General features: G+C 40.2%; 1 protein-coding gene across 2 annotated transcripts; it reads right to left on the bottom strand.

Moving 5' to 3' along the window:
* Positions 1–29: 29 nt before the first annotated feature.
* cep104 (centrosomal protein 104) lies at positions 30–19,171 on the bottom strand. Of its 2 annotated transcripts, none has more exons than XM_058084943.2 (22): positions 19,042–19,171; positions 18,629–18,755; positions 17,742–17,915; positions 17,451–17,589; positions 17,205–17,267; positions 16,397–16,473; positions 15,720–15,888; positions 13,895–14,050; positions 13,595–13,813; positions 12,552–12,770; positions 12,293–12,460; positions 11,452–11,619; positions 10,298–10,474; positions 8,357–8,554; positions 7,886–7,981; positions 7,559–7,646; positions 6,348–6,420; positions 6,157–6,265; positions 5,936–6,074; positions 4,941–5,008; positions 3,856–3,943; positions 30–2,707 (listed from the first exon to the last, which is right to left on the bottom strand). In XM_058084943.2, the coding sequence occupies exons 2-22, from the start codon at positions 18,739–18,741 to the stop codon at positions 2,571–2,573; spliced, it is 2,838 nt and encodes a 945-aa protein (XP_057940926.2). In that variant the 5' UTR covers positions 18,742–18,755; positions 19,042–19,171; the 3' UTR covers positions 30–2,570. The 2 variants fall into 2 exon arrangements, with proteins under 2 accessions (XP_057940926.2, XP_057940927.2); XM_058084944.2 differs by having other exon boundaries at positions 13,922–14,050.
* Between the last annotated feature and the right edge of the window lie 58 nt (positions 19,172–19,229).

Raw genomic sequence — 19,229 nt, 5'->3', positions numbered from 1 at the left:
AAACTTCACAGTATATCAAGCCATGACATATACAGTTTTTGCTTTTATTCAAAACTCACCTTGACTGGCACTTTGGGCATTGTATATACACACCTAATATTAAAATAATAACATCATTAAATCAAACTATATGGACAAGAGACTGACTGAGAAGCTTATAAGGGATTTGTCACATGATTATGATTCATAAATAAATAAATGCAGGTTGGGAATACATCACCGCCACATATAGCCTTTATTATGCCACGTCTCAGCATACCCAGTCGTTACTTTTATTTAAGAAAATGCAGCTACATGCTTTGTTGAAAGCATGTTAAAGAAGTCCAAAGTCTGTACACACGTCAAAGAGAAGATCTAAACGTTTGACCGGTACTGATTACATTTTATATGCACACCTAACGTCCTAAAACTACACACAAGAGTGACTGACTAGCTCAAGTCATTCTCTTGTCTACACCCACAAGGCAAATATCAACAGCTGTATAATAGCATCTGTTTCTCGAGGGGGGGGGGGCGCAGACGGGGGCTTGTCACAACAGACAAAATAACCCCCCGGTGACGTTATCTGGGGATGATCTCGGTGTACGTCAGGACACTGCAAATGCATAATACACACGGATTGTCCTGTTTGCCATATGTCACACACTCAGTAGTAAGAGGAATTGGTAGTAGTAACTTGAACTCTATTCCCTGTACCGACCTACCAGCAGGTCTGTAGTTCTGGTTTCATTCTCTTCAGCAAGGGTGTCCAATGTTTTTCCACCAAGGGCCATCATCATCATTATTATTATTATTATTATTATTATTATTAGCATTAGCATTATTATTAGCATTAGCATTATTAGCATTATTATTAGCATTATTATTAGCATTATTATTAGCATTATTATTAGCATTATTACCATTATTAGCATTATTATTATTATTATCATTATTATTATTATTATCATTATTAGCATTATTAGCAGCATTATTAGCATTAGCATTATTAGCATTAGCATTATTAGCATTAGCATTATTAGCATTAGCATTATTAGCATTATTATTATTATTAGCATTATTATTATTATAAGCATTATTAATTGACAAAGCCTTTTCCCCATTTTACCCTGTTTTTCAAATTAAATTTTGTTTCTACAATGTGCAGCAGGCCGGTAAAAAGCAAGCTGTGGGCTGCAGATGGCTCCCGGAGTGCACTTTGGACAACCCTGCTCTTCTACTTGTGTAAATCTTGGACTGTGAAGCACTTTGTTACTGTGTGCTATACAAACAAAGCTTAACCGACTACCGCTAAGATTCCGCATAATCACTAACAGCAGTTTCATATTTAAAGCTGCAGCTAAAATCAAACCAACATTATTGATACCCTGCAAACACACATACAAATTGGGCCATAAGATGTGTGGTGTAGGTTGATTGTTCCAACGCTATTGTTACTGTCAAGTTCCCCCATCAGGAATACAGTGGTGTGAAAAAGTGTTTGGTCCTTCCTGAATTTCTTATATTTTTACATGTTTGTCACTCTTAAATCTTTCAGATCATTCATTTTCTACCGCTTATCCTCACGAGGGTTGCAGGGGTGCTGGAGCCTATCCCAGCTGTCTTCGGGTGAGAGGCAGGGTACACCCTGGACTGGTGGCCAGCCAATCACAGGGCACATATAGACAAACAACCATTCACACTCACATTCATACCTATGGACAATTTGGAGTCGCCAATTAACCTAGCATGTTTTTGGAATGTGGGAGGAAACCGGAGTACCCGGAGAAAACCCACGCATGCACGGGGAGAACACAAACTCCACACAGAGATGGCCGAGGGTGAAATCGAACTCGAGTCTCCTAGCTGTGTGGCCTGCGCGCTAACCACACCCGCCATGCAGCCCTGTTTCAGATCAAACAAATGTAAATATCAACAACTGAACACAATTGTAACATTTTGGCCCACTTGCCTTTGCTGAATTGTTGTAATTCAGCCACACAGGAGGGTTTTCGGGCAAGGTCCGCCCCTTTTAAGGTCAAGACACAGCATCTCACTACGATTCAGGTCAGGTCTTTTTCTTCAGCTACTCAGAGGTGGACTTACTGGGGTGTTTTGGATCATTGTCTGCTGCAGAACCTAAGTTTGTTTCAGTTGAAGATACAAACAGGTTGGTTGGCTGGAAGGTTCACCACTGTTCTATATTTTTGTCATTTTGTGGATAATGGCTCTCATTGTGGTTGGCAGGAGTCCCAAAACTTTAGGAAGCTTGAGCTTTTCCAGACTGACAGATCTAAAATACTTTATTTCTCTAGATGCTGACAAGATGTCGAGGTTCGGGGGATCTTTTTTTTGGTCTACTTGACTTTGTCATCACTTTTTCCATACAGGGCCATGTAGGTTTGGATGTTTTTTCCTCCCATAATAATAGAAGTTTCATTTAAAAACTGCATTTTGTGTTCAGTTGTGTCATTGACTAATTCAAGTGTGACAAACATGCCCCCCCAAAAAAGAAATCAGGAAGGGGGACAAACGCTTCACACCAGTTTATGTGAAGTCTGTTCTGCACGGTGAGTCTCCCTGTTTGACGATCACCGCTTCCCTGGTGTATGTCCTCTAGCCGGGGGCGTAAGGGATGGAATTCGACTGCATCTCCCCATAGGCCTGACTCTCCCTTGGGCGCCCACCGACCAAGTCTGTGTGACCTTTGTGCTGGATAGTGCCTTGCCTGGACACACACAAAGACACACACAATTGTAAGACCACTATTTGCTAAAGCAGCCCCCACCGATCACACTCAAAGTGCACCAACAGGACTGTGTCTGTTAGTTACTAGGTAAAGAAGATGAAGAAAAATACTTTTGTACAGGATTTACCTTATCTGACCACAAGTTGGTATTGTTTTTAAAGCACAAGAATAGAAGTAACTCAAAGATGTTAACAACATGTTTTATAGTTAAGAGGAAATGAAGACCACACTGACTAACAGGAAAAAACATCCATTTAGTGTTTCCCAAACTTCCCAACATGGCTCCTGGGTCAGTTTATATTAGGTTATCCACTGTATCCAATATAGGTTTGGGTGTAAAAATAAATGACTATTAAAGTAAAAAGGGGCATCAGCAGCAGTAGTAGAGGCCACGTGTCTGCTGTCTGTGCCGTCATCTACTGTGTGGTATCCAAAGCATCCTAGTGGCTTACCACCTCTGCTAAACCCTTCGCCCTGAAAAGTAAACACATTCCGTGTTTAGCTGCTGTCCTTTTACAGTGTTGACTTCCAACTCATGTGCCCCAGCGGTACATGGAGCCCAGATTACTCCATTTAATCATACTGGTTGTATTTCAAGGATGTTGCAGCTGAACAAAGACTGTGATAAAACTGTAATGAATTCATTCATTCATTCATTTTCTACCGCTTTTCCTCACAAGGGTTGCGGGGGTGCTGGAGCCTATCCCAGCTGTCTTTGGGCGAAAGGCGGGGTACACCCTGGACTGGATGCCAGTCAATCACAGGGCACATATAGACAAACAACCATTCACACTCACATTCATACCTATGGACAATTTGGAGTTGCCAATTAACCTAGCATGTTTTTGGAATGTGGGAGGAAACCGGAGTACCCGGAGAAAACCCACCCATGCACGGGGAGAACATCCAAACAGAGATGGCCGAGGGTGGATTTGAACCCTGGTCTCCAAGCTGTGGGGTCTGCGCGCTAACCACTAGACTGCCGTGCCGCCCCGTAATGAATTTAAAGTTTTAATTTGGAGATATGTATATTTAGAATACACTATGGTAGCAAAAGTGTGAAAACAGGGTGTTGCGCTAATAGGTGTGTGTGGACAAGAAGGGGGGGGTGTATATGAATGCATCACCTTGTACTGGCTGGCTTCTCTGGGACACCGCTGTCCTGCGCAAGTTTTGTTTGCAACCCTCGCTCCCCGTGAGGTGAGCCTTCCAGGCCTGCAACAGGTACAAAAGTAGCTCTGTGAGTTCATTCCTGCACTGGAAGTTCCTTCAATCAGGGACAGCCACGGCCGATGGACTGTAGGTGCAGTCAACGGTTGGAATGGCCGCCCTCCCTCTCTCTACAACACTGAGGCTTTTCATGGCAATCTGTATTCACTTTCTGGGAATGTTTTTTTTTCTCTGCACATTTGAAGGGTGTGTTTGCGTTGCATGTCATGTTGTAATTTTACATTTTAAGGCCGAGCTGCTTAACTACACCTTTGCTGCTAATGCTCATCTTGATGACATTGGCTACTGTCCCCCGAGCTTACCACTAAAACTCATAAATCCTTCTGTACATTGAAATTCAGATCCAAAAACTTTCTTTCCCTTGACACCTGTAAAGCCAACAGCCCAGATGAGATCTCAGCAACGGTACTTAAACAATGTGCACCTGAGCTTTCTCCAAAACCTGCCAAGCTGTTTCAGATTTCTCTTGACAACAAAGACGGTTCCTTCAGACTGGAAAAAAATGAAATCGCAGCAGAGTACATTTACACATAATCTCTTTCTGTCAGGTCGTCTTAAACAGAACAGAATTTGCAGTACTTGATTTGAGGCTGATAAAGAAGCACAAAACCTGTTGCTTTCATTCACAAAAATTGTCATTATTATTCAGTTCTTTTCAATATTTATTCCTATTCAGGGTCTCGGGCGAGCTGGAGATTATTCCAAATTACTTTGACTTGGTACGATCCTGGCTGAATTCTGATTGGTGATTGGATGAGCGCATTTAAAAAGTAATGAATCGATTAAATCAATACTAGAAAATAAAGCATTGGATTTATGTAAGTACAGCACGCTTTATTGATATGTTTGAGTTATATATATTTTTTAAGTTAACCACACCTAAAACATGGCTAATCATCACCCCGTGAAGTTACTTTAATTTTAAAAAGGGCCCGTGTTGTTACAATTGGTGCAGCCAGGTCACGCATGTCAAGAATCTTACCTCTTCTCCTGGTGGGAAGTTGTTGTGACACAAAGGGCAGTGGCTGAAGCTTTTACCTGAAGTGGGGGCTTTAAAAAAAAAAAAAAAAGGGAACATGATATTTTTAAGCTACCTTTACAGGTAAAGAGGACATTATTAAAACACTGAAGAGGAAATGAAAAATGGGATGTGAGAGGCAGGCATTTTAACAATAGATCTCATTCATCACAATGCATGAAAGTAAAGGCAATAGCAAAATTCTAGCTTAAGTACCTCATGGTGGACAATGATTACGCCAATACAAACACTCAAGACTTGTCAATTATTAATGCAGATATATGCTTGGTGTTTCAGATCAACTGTTCTCCTTTCAAAGTATTTATTGTAAGCACTTTAGATTCAAAATACAGAAAATGCATGAAGTATGGATCAGTGGCGTCATTAGGCCTATTTTACGGGTGGGTTCAGCCCCTCTAAAATGTTCTTAAGCCTCCCTAAATAATTTGATATTTTTTAATTGATTTTTTTTTTTACAAAAAAGCTAAAGCTAAAGCAGGCTAATAAGCAAGCCAATTAGCAGGATAATACTAGCCTAGTAATAATCAGAGGCAGAATAATGATCATAGTAATAATAATAATAATAGGCAAATTAATAATATAATAATGATTATTATATAATTGATGACTGTCCACTGGACAGAATGGTTGCAGAGCTTGAGCAGCGGTTTTGCAGTGTAGATTGTGTGTACTTGTGTCAATTTAATGGTGGCCTAAAACAATTGAGTATCTCTACTGAATCTGTCCAAAAGTGGGAACGTTATTTCCCGGTTCTTGTTCCTTATTTGTTTTTTGGATTTTTTTTTAATGTCTACTACATTCATTCATATCCTGTGCATCTCCAGGGGGCTAAGCTCCCCCCTGTCCTCAGAACCGAGTGACGCCTCTGGTATGGATAATGTACAAAATCCAAATCATCACAGCACTAACTCATGCTAAAATTGAAAATGAAGACTCACGGTTACAAGTGGTACCCAGGACATGGCGAGTCAGATCTTCAGTGGCCACCGCCTCCAAGCAGCTTTGACACTGGTTGAACTTGGACCGGCTTTCACATTCGTTCAGTAAGTGCTCGGTGAAGCTGGCGATCTCCACAACCTGTGAAAATATCACAGAATGTCCGGTAATAATGCTGGGTTACAGGTGGTGATTTAACATGCGTGCTGTGAAAGAATTTTACCTGTCTGCATTCATCACAGCGTCGCAACATAGGACAGTGTTTCCAGTAGTGAAGGTCTAATACATCTTCAGTGAAGGAGTCATCAGTTTTACCGCAAAAAATACACAACCTAAAACAGTATAAATATGAAATATGTCTTATATGTAAGCTAAACACAAGAATGTGCATTAATACTTTTGGAAGTCACTTACTTGTCCAGGTAATTGATTGATTGTTGGACATTTAAAGTGTGCACTGTCTTGTTCTGTTGCAATTTTGCAACTGCTGCAAATTAAAAAGATGATATTTGTTATTTACGTACTTAATACCACGGCTTAAACTTTAACAAATGTGTGTTTGTTACAGACTGTAGACTCCCTGGCTATAATTACGGTATTTACGGTATACCCCTACAGTTTAAAATGTACTAAATAAAACATTGAGTGTCATGGCTTCACTTTATTATAATGGTAATGGTTTTATTTCATTTGAACATGCATCAGATTCCAATTGAATGCATCACATAATCAGTTCACAGTTCCACATGTCCAAAAGGAGTAGGAAGAAGCAAAGCTTATTAAATCCTACCCCTCCATCTGGTACTTTTACAATCAGTAACTGTTACATTTGTTCACTTCCTGCTTTCCATAATACAGTTTAAGGTTGTTGTTTTTTTTATTTATTTTTAAATGTTAAAATTTTTTGTCCCGTACCGAAGTACAAGGTGATATGACCATCCAATGACATAATGGGTACCATAGTAAGTGTCAATATAGTGATATATATAGCACATCATGACTGGTTCAAGACTCTTCATCCTTGTATTTAGCAAACATCAACTGCTTGTATTGTTTCTTGAATTGGCTCATCGTTGTGCATTGTTTGACTTCCTTACTCAATCCATTCCATAGTTTGATTCCACATACTGAAATGCTATGGCTTTTTAACGTAGTCCTAGCATATAAGTGTTTCAAAATTAGTTCTTCCCTGAGATCATACTTCTCCTCTCTTGTAGAGAAGTATTGGATGACATTTTTAGGTAATTGGTTGTTTTTAGCCCTATGCATTATTTTAGCTGTTTGAAGATTAACTATATCAGCAAGTTTAAGTATTTGTGATTTTAGAAATAAGGGGTTGGTATGTTCTCTGTAGGCGGCATTATAAATTATTATTTAAAAGGAACTTTGGTTTTTGGTGTGTGTTGTTGCTGGGCAACTCACAAGAAAACTGTCTGCCATGAGGCCAAACTTTCAAAAAAAAAAAAAATAAAAGGATTGGGTGCTATTTGATGGGTCTTCGTAAATGTTAACGGTGACAACTTTTACAAGCCTTTAAGTTGTAAAAGGAATCCCCAACAATGAGGGCATCAGTGTTGTTACTTGTGCTTGATGTTTGCAGAAAACCAAAAAGCTGGAACACATACTTGGTTTACCAGCTCTTTGAGACACCCTCTCAACTTTAGGTGATTCTTTCTTCGTTATCTGGCCTTTGGTACTTCTCATGTCTCTCTCCTTGAAGAAAAGAACAATGAGATTGGGTTATGACAAACAAACATCATAATGTATTACTGACAGTTATGTTGATTAGCAATGGAACACCTCCTTGTAGCTGTTGTTGAACCAGCGTTGTTATTTAACAAAGCATCCCACAGAGTAGAAACTCACCCAAGCGGTAAGCTGAGCCGTAAATGTAAATGAGAAGCCTTTTGCAAGGTGTGATGTAATTGCAGTCGTATGACAACTCCACCTACCGTCATCTCTTTCAAGGCAGCCAGCTGCTCTTGCAGAGTGTGGATCTCCTCCTTTTCCTTCTGCCCATCCTGTGGACCACCACCCTTCTTCATAGGCTGGGTGGATAATTAACATAGTCAATACACCAATTTTTCCATGTTTGCATTCATTTTCTTTGGCATGCTATGCAGACTATTAAAGTAGTTGTTGCGTTAGTCATGACATGAATCACTTGAATGCTGCCCGTCATTGTGCTCATTAGTAATGGGAAGGTTGCTTTCTCATGATGACGCTGCAAAATTAAGCTTAAGTCATCGGATGACTCAGAAAAATGATGCCAGTTAGACAACAAATGCCTACTTGTAATCAGGTCTCGTTTCTATTGAACAGTTCACACATTTGATGATGAGGTTTTAAATAAATACAATTATGTCAGTATGGATATTGTTGTTTAAGCCTTAAACCACTGCTGTAGATGAAAAATGTCTTGCCTGAGTCTCCACCAGCTTTCCGTCAACCTTGGCAAAGCCATCAAACAGGGTTTTGTAAAGGAAGTTCTTGCGGGCAGCATTGCTCGGTGGAAGGTAAACAAGAGCGGCTGCACCGTGTTGCTTGTACATGGACAAAATGATGCGCACCGCCTGCTCTCGAACAGCGGATGCGCTGTGCTCCAAAGCTGTAGTGCAGAACTGAAAGAGACAAAGAGACGGGTTGAGATAGAGAAGTTCACACTCCTTTCCAAGAATGTTGAGATGAGAATCAGGTTGTCTCCAGAGGACTGTGGTGTAATTTGCTGTTAAAAAATGCATCACTGTGAAATGTGGCATCTTTCTGTAGTGGCTCAGGCATGCATTTAACTTTAGCAAGAACCAGAATTTTACGGGTAAAGTGTTCATTTTGTCTTATGAAAAGGAAAGCACCCTAAGTAAACAGTTCAGTACACCTGGGCAAAGCTCCTTTCCCCCCAATTCCCATAAATTGATCCCTTGTGGGCCCCTAAGCTAAGTCTTACGGACAGAGCTTCGCCAAAGCAGATCACCCAGGTAGCAACAGCGGGAATAGGAAGAATGTGCACTCTCAAGCTGTCAACAGAGCGTGTCACAGGATAATATAAGAACATCTACCACGGTCATTGAGCTGTGTGTGTTGCATATTTGTTGACATACTGACATGCTTAACCTTATCATAGACAATAAGTCACAGATAAACCAGGTGTCTGTTTCATGTTTCTCGCTGGAATGATTAATGTGACGCGAGCAAAGGCACCCCCCTCGTCACATCTCAATCCTGACTGCTAATGTTTCCCAAACAAATTTGGGAAGCATTCCACACAAAAGCACCCAGCAAGCATGCACAAACATGCAGACAAAGGCCACAAGAGTGGAAACACTGAGGGTAAACATAACAATTTGTCTTGACTGATAAAGAATGTGCAGAATCAGAGGGGGGCTGAAAGGGAAGTGGCAGGGGTCATGAAGAAACAAGATGAGACTTGGTTTGTCCACACCCCGGTCAATAAGTGGACAGTTTTGACATGGATATTAGGTCAGTGCTGGAATCTCGAGGAGCACAGGGCTAGAAAATACATGCCAAGAGTGACGACACTGATTCCAGGAGCTTGGCAAAAGTCTGTTTACAACTAACGCAGTCCATCTATGTTCCCACCCTCACTTATGGTCATGATTTTTGGGTTGTGACCAAAAGAACGAGATCGCGGATACAAGCGGCTGAAATGAGTTTACTTCGTAGGGTAGCTCTTTCTTGTTATGAAAGCTTCTGAATAAAAGACCCACCAAATAATACGGTGTTACTTTTAGATGCATGAGTGACTGGACCCTACACTTTCCCATAAGTGGGTCAAAAATGACCCATACTAGAATCAATGCGTTTTTATGCCAATTTTGACATTTGGTTAGGAATAATCACTTGTATGATATTTAGTATTATATTTAGGAGTTGATAAGAAGCAAAGGTTCCTATTGGATTCCATAGAAAACGCATGCAGGTCATTTTTGACCCACTTATGGAAGGTTGGGGTCGTCACACAAAAACAAAAATTTCTTAAAATGTATAAAAGTTAAAAATGTGAATGGCATGATATCAAAAACGTGTTTTTTGAGGAATACCTGGAATATGAAATTATAAAAAAATGTAATTACAAAGAAAGAAAACAAAGAAAACAACATGACCGGGTCATTTTTGACCCACTTATGGAAGGTTGGGGTAGTAACACAAAACAAAAAATTCTTAAAATGTATAAAAGGTAAGTTAAAAATGTGAATGGCATGATATCAAAAACAATACCTGGAATACCTGGAATATGAAATGATAAAAAATTTTCATTACGAAGATATTTCAAGAAAACAACCTGACCGGGTCATTTTTGACCCACTTATGATTCTAGGGTTAACAGAGCATTTTTAACTATTTACCATCATTACATTCTCCAAAGTGAACCCAGAGTTCTCCGTGCCTAGCTCCACCAGGAGACTCTCAAGCAGCTCCAACCGACTCTGAGCCAGGCGTGAGGGGAAGTTGGATTTGAAAGGTTTCACCAGCTCAGTGGGGATGAACTGCAAGGCCCGAACTTCCTTCAGACCGGCAATTTCCTAAATGGCCAGCACAAATAGAGACAATGACTTTTTGAGTGATTACGATTAGACAAACACCACTGTAGTTATTTGTCAACTGTAAGCCACTGTCAGGTCATATCGTGTATAAGTCATACAACACAGTGTAATGTGTCCATCAAAACAAGCACCTGACTGGAGATGAAGTCATGTATAGACATGTATAGTATAATTAGAGCGACATGGTAGGAGGCTCCTGAAAAAACTCAGCTGTGCCATTTTATCAGGTGATTGGAATGTGTGTTGGAAACATGGGACACTTACACACGCACGCACACTATATAGCACATACAGTATACCGTATAATAAAAACACATTCAGTCTTTTGGCGGACTTCCGAATGTATTCAAAAAGGTCTGATGATGACTTCAGCAGCCACTAGAGATCACCAAGGCATTTTCTTTCTTTGAAAATCCTCTTTAGTTGTAATGGTAATGGTTTAATTTTATTTGAACATGCATCAGATTCCAATTGAGTGCATCCCATAATCAGTTCACAGTTCCACATGTCCAAAAGGAGTAGGAAGAAGCATTTGTTCACTTCTTTCTTTCCATAATACAGTTTAAGGTTTTTTTTTTACATTTTTATTTATTTTGTGACTCTTTAGGATGAGGTGGAGTACTGCAATGCCTCCGCCAATTACATTAGTATTATTTTGCCCAATTAATAACACACAAGGTTATTATGAATGCTGCAGCGAGGGAGGGGGAACAGCGTTTTAATGCAAGCATACAGCCCTTTTTGACTGATATCTGCAGATACCTATCGGAGGCCAATTGATCGGAGCACTCCTAGATGTTACACAAATTGGTATTGCTTGATATCGGAATCAAAAATCGGCATATTGTTAATCAACAAAAAAAGCCAAAATCCCTATTAATGACCTAACCTAATGGTATTATAGTTTTACTTTTGTGCTATTTTGTGAAAGCATAAAGTCTACAGATGTGTCATACCTGGATGCAGGCGATAGCGTTGAACCGGAGGCGTCTAGTCGAGTCCCCTGTCCTAGCCAGTAGATTGGGCCAAGTTTGATCCAAACAGTGGGTCACCTCAGCCCGGCCTAAACCGGGGATCAGCTGGCTGAAAATGAAGAACAGCAACTTCAAGGAGGCTTGGAAAACCTAAGGAGGACAAATAGTGGACAAAAGGCAACGGCCCTTTAATGAGGAGCTAACATTTGACAGCCAAAATGCAGTATAAGTAGTAGTAGTAGTAGTAGAAAACATGCTGTGGCATGCTTTACTTGTGTTCCATAACCGGTTTAATATTCAAACCAACCTTTTTTGACAAAAACAACGAAGGTATTCACTGTATTTGTGACTGTTTGTGTGCATAGTAAACACTCTAGCCACAGTCATACCTTGAGTGCAGGTACCCACCCGACACCACTGAAGACAAGGTTGACCTAAATAATTAAATAAACAGGTAACACCTTAATGGAGAAGTATGTGTATTTACACTCAGCTCAGGTAAAAAAAAATAGCACTAGCTGGCATAGGCTCCAGCAAAGACTCTAATAAGGATAAGCAGTATGAATGGAAGGATGGCTATTACAGCGCTACTACAGTAAGTTATTGCCAGAAAGGTGTTACAAGGCTAACGTTGTCAAAACTGTTTTTTTAAGGGAGGAAGCAAACAGGGAGAACACTGTTCCAAGCATGTCTGAGTGCTTGTGTTTCAAAATCAGGAGTGTGATTTGTGCTTGTAAAGGGATTCCAGAGAGCAGACTTTTGACAATGGACGTTGAAACCTATCCAGAGGAGCTTAACAATGCAGCCGTACTTAAAGACTCACAGATGAAACTTTCTCAAGGAGAGCTCTCTTGACCAGGAAGACTGTAGCTCTTATCATGTTCCTCAGCTCCTCCTTGGGAGTCGTGGATGATACCTCTAAAAGCTTCTTGTGCACAGCCAGGAGTGCCTCTTCTCTGTTCGACCATGATTTAGAATATGCACTTGCAACCTAGATTAGAGTAGTCAAGAAAGAGCACAGACAGTACAGTATTAGTACAGCAATTAATATCTACATATATTGAATGTCTATGAACGATTACCAGACTCTCTCCAAAGACTTCTATTTGAAGCCCAGCCTCTCTCTGAGCCTTCTCCGATAGAGGTTCTGGTTCTCCACCGGTCTCAGGGCTGGGTAGAGTCCTTTGAGTGTCATGTAAGAGGAACTGCTCCATTACAGGACTCTGGATGTCCTCCACTGGCTGCTGGTCTTTCCTTTGAGGGGCTGGCAACAGTATCTCATCATATGGCAAGCTGGTAACCTAACAAGACAGGAACGTGTTGAAATATTCCTGCACAAGGTAAACACACGTTTGTGCTTTCGTTATTTGTGCTTTTTGTATACCTTAAATATAAAAAAGATATTAGAATTAAACCAATACAAATCTAAATGTATGATGTGCACAGTTTAACCCCGGAACAGATTAATATGCATTATTTATTTGCTACCACTAGCTCTCTGTTTTGACTAAAAAATAATGCCGCTTATCCTCACTGGGGTTGCGGTGGTAAGAAGCTGTCTTCGGGGAAGAAGCGGGGTACACCCTGGACTGGTCGCCTGTTCCACACTTTTAATTAAATAGAGAATCGTAAACCTGCAGTGAAGCTGAACTGAGGCAGCGGTGACTTAAAGAATAAAAATATGAATGGTGTCTTTTAGCAATGCAAACTAACTCACCCATTGGAAGCCACACCCCATATAACCCACACACACCAGCAATGTAATGACAGCAATTTGACAAAGTTTAGCTATTAATGTTCGCAATCATTAAATCTATCATAATGACACAATGACTCCAACTAGTCAGTAGGTGTCTTCTCCGAGACTGTTTTGGTCATACTCATGAAACAAACGTGTACCCAAACACGAGACAGCGGTGTGTGAAAGCTATGATTCACCCAGCACAACAATTTTTTTTACTAATTTTAATGACAAATGTACACATTTATTTGTTCAATCTGTTTTTTTTAAACTACAGTTGGTAACGTGCTAGCTGGTGTGGTGGTGGTCTCATATTTTTTGTGTGGTTCTAATGGTTGCGAGAGGCTGAATTGTATTATTCCAGCAAATAAAAGTGGTACTTACATCTATTTTTGGTAGAGTCGATGAGGCTCTCGTTGTGTTAGATGGATTGCTCTTAGGCGACACTGTGTCAGAGTCTGTTAGATGGCTCTGCAGCGTTTTTGAGAAAGCTTTCCCTTTCCTTATTGTGTCAAAAGGTTTGGCGGGGGGCGACTGGTGGTCTGAAGAACAGAGAGGTGAAGGAACCTCCTGAGATGGAGACAGTTCTGCTGCACTTGTGATCTAGTGAGGAGGTAAACAAGCAGAAGTGAGCTTTAACAAGACTATTAATAAATAAACAACCACAAGTGTTTACTGAGTGACCATTGTCATATCCAGAAGGCTGTGGACCTTCAGCTGTTGGTAGACACCCTGCCGGTACTCATCCATTTCATCCTTCTTCTTCTTGGCAAGGTCATAGTCCTCCTTTTCCATAGCAGATTGCTTCTCTACATCAAATCTTGCCAAATGCTCCCCGGCCTATGAAGAAGGCGGAGACATCAAGTCAGTCACATGGTTTTAAAATGACATAACATTGGGCCGATGACATTGCAGCCACCCATACACCATTTATCATGTTCAGGGCCACAGTCCCAGATGATACCAACTAATTTTGTGTGAAAGCTGGACGACATAGTGCCATGGTTCCCAGTCAACCACAAGTTGATGTACAAAATGTGGACCACTACTACAATATATGTGTTGGCCCAAATTGTGAAATTCATGTTACTACTATTATATAAATGTAAGATGAGATACAACCTTTATTGAATCCTTCTAAGGAAGTGTGCTGGTCTGAGTGGTTTGCCATGAAGCACAAACATACTTGTCGAGCAGTCTGATTACCATGGCAACATCTGTAACTGTGAGGTGTCCGGAGTACAAGTGCGCCTGCTATCTGGTTACAGAAAGCCTTGTCATTTTTTTTAAGTAAGAAGGCCACATAAAAGACACAACCTGAGAACAGTCACTGCAGCTGTTGAGCTTATTAAGAATTTATGGTGAGCATGGTAACACTGGATACAAAACAGGTGGGTGACTGCAATCTAAGCAAGTTTAACATGTAATGGTGATGGTAATGGTTTTATTTCACTTGAACATGCATCAGATTACAATTGAGTGCATCACATAATCAGTTCACAGTTCCACATGTCCAAAAGGAGTAGGAAGAAGCAAAGCTTATTAAATCCTACCCCTCCATCTGGTACTTTTACAATCAGTAACTGTTACATTTGTTCACTTCCTGCTTTCCATAATACAGTTTAAGGTTTTTTTTTAAATAATGCGCCTCATACCGAAGTACAAGGTGATATGACCATCCAATGACATAATGGGTACCATAGCAAGTGTCAATATAGTGATATATATAGCACATCATGACTGGTTCAAGACTCTTCATCCTTGTATTTAGCAAACATCAACTGCTTGTATTGTTTCTTGAATTGGCTCATCGTTGTGCATTGTTTGACTTCCTTACTCAATCCATTCCATAGTTTGATTCCACATACTGAAATGCTATGGCTTTTTAACGTAGTCCTAGCATATAAGTGTTTCAAATGTAGTTCTTCCCTGAGATCATATTTCTCCTCTCTTGTAGAGAAGTGTTGGATGACATTTTTAGGGAATTGGTTATTTTTAGCCTTATGCTTTATTTTAGCTGTTTGAAGATGAACTATATCTATAAGTTTAAGTATTTGTGGAGTTAGTATGTTCTCTGTAGGCAGCTTTATGAATTATCCTTACTGACCTTTTTTGCAGTACATTTAGTGAGTGAAGATTGCTTTTATAGTTATTACCCCATATTTCCACACAATAAGTAAGATATGGTAGAACCAGAGCATACTGCTTAATGGGTGATATTACATTGAGTATACAAAGGGAGGAAGCAAATAAAGGGGAAATAACAATAACAAGATGCAGAAACACAAACAGAAGTTGACATTTGGATGTTAAATGATATTCATATTGCATTAAAGTGGACCTACTATGATCATTTTTTTTTGTATTGAGTTGTGGACACCTATAGAGTACCCTTTAAGGTTAAAATACTTTTTTAAGCAGACTATCACCCACATTTACTGGAAATAGTATTATTATTATTATAGTCATAATAGTATTAGAAATAGTATTATTAACAGTGTACAAATACCTTTTGAAGATCAGCGATGGCCTGCTTCAGATACTTGGCTTCCTCATATCTCTCCTGGCGCACCATGTCCTTCTTCTTTTGATCCAGCTGGCGGATGATATGGGCCACTTCTGGGTCCTGGTACATGTCAAAGGCCAGGTCGTCCAAGGGTGAAGTGGAATTACATTTTCTGCGGGCATTAAAACACAGACATAGTGTTCAGTGGTATTTCTCGAAGGCCTTAGGGCTTTCTAAAGTAAATACATACATGTTTGTTACATGTATCTGGTTGACATGATGATATATTTTATTCCATTGAATCCATTAATTTGAATGGACTTAATTTAAGCTTCAATTTTTTGTCATGTCTATGCGGAAGCTATCATTTGACCACTTTTCTCCCAAGTAGGGGGTTTTGTTTTGTGGTTGTAAATAGGTACTAGGACACATATTGCTGTTATAAACTCACAAAATAGTCTAATTTGCATAATAGAGAACCTTTAAACTAGTTGAGTACCTACCAAAAGACACAAGATGGGCCCAATATGGGACAATTTGTGGATATATGTTGTCTATACATTTCGAAATGTGTTTTGCACTGAGTGCCACCTGCTGGAAATGCCTTAATGGTTGTCTTCCAGACTAAATGGCTTTGTTACATAGTGTTATTGTCATAGGGTTCAATGGCCGAGTCTCACCCTGCGAGGGTCGCATCCAAGGCAGCTTCCAGCTGAGTGCTGGTGAGGTAGTGTTCGATCAGCTGCTCTCTGCTTGGCTGGGGGTAAACAGATGGACAAATCACACACATACAGGATACACGCTTGAAGTTGCCTTTTTAAATAAGATATAACAATCAACAATAAATAATATCACAAATCTGATATTGTCCAAATAGTTCTGGGGATAACTTTATTAGAGGACACTTGAGCATCATTAAGAATAGTTGACCTCTCCTGACGGGATCACCAGTGTAAGGTGGAGGCGCTTAGTAAGATTAGCAGAGGAAAAACAATACACTGCTTGTTCATTGGAATCTTTGTGGGAGTGTGTCAGCGTCTTTTTCGAGTGTATGTGATTTTTGGGGGGGTTAAGGTGTTCTCCCTACCTCAGAAACTATCTGTCTGCAAGCCTATCTGATTACACCGAGTCACTAAAGCCCTCCAGTGTGATTGCATTCAAGCTTCTCCTTGTATCTCATTACTACATTCCTGAAACTATCAACTAGTCAAGCATTCATATAGACAAATTTCCCCACTGTGGGACGAATAAAGGCATATCTTAGACCACATGCTATAATATTTGTTATTCTCTTCAATAGGAATGTTTTGGAACCTGGAATTAGGTTTTAAAGGGAGTAAATTAATGTAGATGTTTTTATTCATATGTGCATTTCCTTCATTAAGGCGTCAAAAGTTGAAACTGCCGGCTCAACAAATCGACAGCACAACAGCGCCACCAATTGCTGCAAAGATGTAAGTATTCAAAACGGTTCAAGAGAGCACTCACCATGGTGTGAAAAGCGTTGCCATCCAGTGGCTCACCGAGCACATTAATGGCCACCAAAGAGACCTGAAATCACATAAAAAGGGGAAAAAAAACTGCATGGAACCCAATGAATGACATGTCATTTGAACGTTTGAACTTTGAACTTACAGCAGGATATTGTAACATTTACCCATAGAAACCATTGTTTAACTTTCAGTTTGGAGTCTGAGGCTCTGAACAATAACGCAAGTGCCATAGCTACCGTACCTGATTGTAGCGATTGTGACGGTTAACGTGATTCTGGTGGAAGGTTATCTTCAGGTAAGTTCCGACAGCATCTACATGGACTGATTTCAGCTCTCGGGCCTTGAAGCCGGTCTTCTCGTTGTCCGACAGAGACACATAGCTGTCAGGACAACATATATCATTAGCTTTGTGTTGTATTATAACGTAAAATATCTATTTTAATATCTCTAGGAACACAAAGCAAATTTGTATGTTCGAATGTGCGGATTTTCATGTTGAACTTGTTTAATGGTGTTTTTTATGCAGTCTCACCCAAGTCTGCGAAGCTGTCCAACGACTGCTGAAGTGCTGGGTTCAGGAAGAGTGTCTCCTATTTGGAACTCCACCTTAGCTGGGATCAGGTAATGGTGGGCCAGGAGCTGCAGCTTCTTTACCCGACTTCTTTCCACCAGCTGCAGGGTGATGTGCTGAGGATAGCTGCACAACCTGTGAAACATGTTTAAGATGAATAAAACAACCATGGATTCTGCAGCATTGGTGGTTTTCATTTATTCAATGACAGCAGCAAGCATAAACGAAATAACATGCTGCAGATTAAAAACTGCAAAATAAGAATAGAGTGCCATCTAAAGGATGTATTTTGTTTTTTTCATTTTTTGTGATGCCACAACAAAGAAGGACACCAATAACAGCAAAGCAGAATAGTATGATAACCATCCATCCATCTTCTTCTGCTTATCCGAGGTCAGGTGACAGGGCCAGTAGCCTAAGTGTCTAGTCCAGTTCCTCCCGGTGGATTCTGAGGCCTTCCCACACCAGTTGAGAGACAGAACTGGGCACATTTGGAACAAGTGCGGGGTAAGTCACAGTTGATGAACTACACTGCTGATGGAGATGTCATACTTCAGGACAAAAATCCGACCAATCCCTTAAAGCGCTGTGGCAACATCATGCGACACCTGCCTTCCTGTTTGTTTGCTTATGTCAGCTGGAAAAAGTTCCAGCTCAACCATGAACCAGACAATCAGAATAGAAAATGGATGGATAGACATTATTATACTGCGGTTGTCTTCTTTTTTGCTATCTGAACCACCTAGTAAGGTTTAATGATGACACCTTGAAAGCTTTGTGGTTCCATTGTATAATATCTGATAAAGGCAAGATAAATTGTACAAATAAATAGTGTTTTGTTAATGTACTTGCTGGATCTCCACCCACGGACGGTGGGTGCATGCACCATGAGCTCCTTAGCATTGAAGTTGTCCTCATGACTGGAAGAGCTGACCACAATAAATCCAATTTTTCTGGGCATCCCTCCACTTTATACTGGAAGAAGACAAACAAGTTAATTGGTTCAGCAACATTGCATGATTTGATATTCTAAATTGAAAAAGAATGTTAAAGTGCGGCACAATACAATTTTTGACGGGGGCTGGAGGGCAAACTGTCAACATGGCTGAGCCTTAGCTCAGCCTGTTGTCGCTGTGTTGTGCTGGCGTTTTTACCCACTCCAACCAATCGACTTGACTTAAAACCGTCTTCCACCTTGATTCATACAGTGTTGACTGAGAAGAAAAAGTATTTTTTTTTTTAGAATTCTGATCAAGCTTACCGCGAACATCACCTCAATGTTGACAGCTCGTCGTCACGTCTCATCTCCATAACCTATTGCGGACATGCGCAGTTGGTTGTCGTAAGGGATTGTGGTCAATTGAGTTTTTGTATGAAACTATACAGTCACAACTTCCTGGTATTTTGGTTTGACAGGATATATATCTAGTAACTTCAAAATAAAGCTTT

The sequence above is a fragment of the Doryrhamphus excisus genome, linkage group LG17, assembly GCF_037039965.1.
Source record: "Doryrhamphus excisus strain RoL-2023G ecotype Guam linkage group LG17, RoL_Dexc_Guam_v1.1, whole genome shotgun sequence".
NCBI lineage: Eukaryota > Metazoa > Chordata > Actinopteri > Syngnathiformes > Syngnathidae > Doryrhamphus > Doryrhamphus excisus.
The sequence above is the reverse complement of the archived record's forward strand: the minus strand, read 5'-3'. Positions and strand labels throughout refer to the sequence as shown.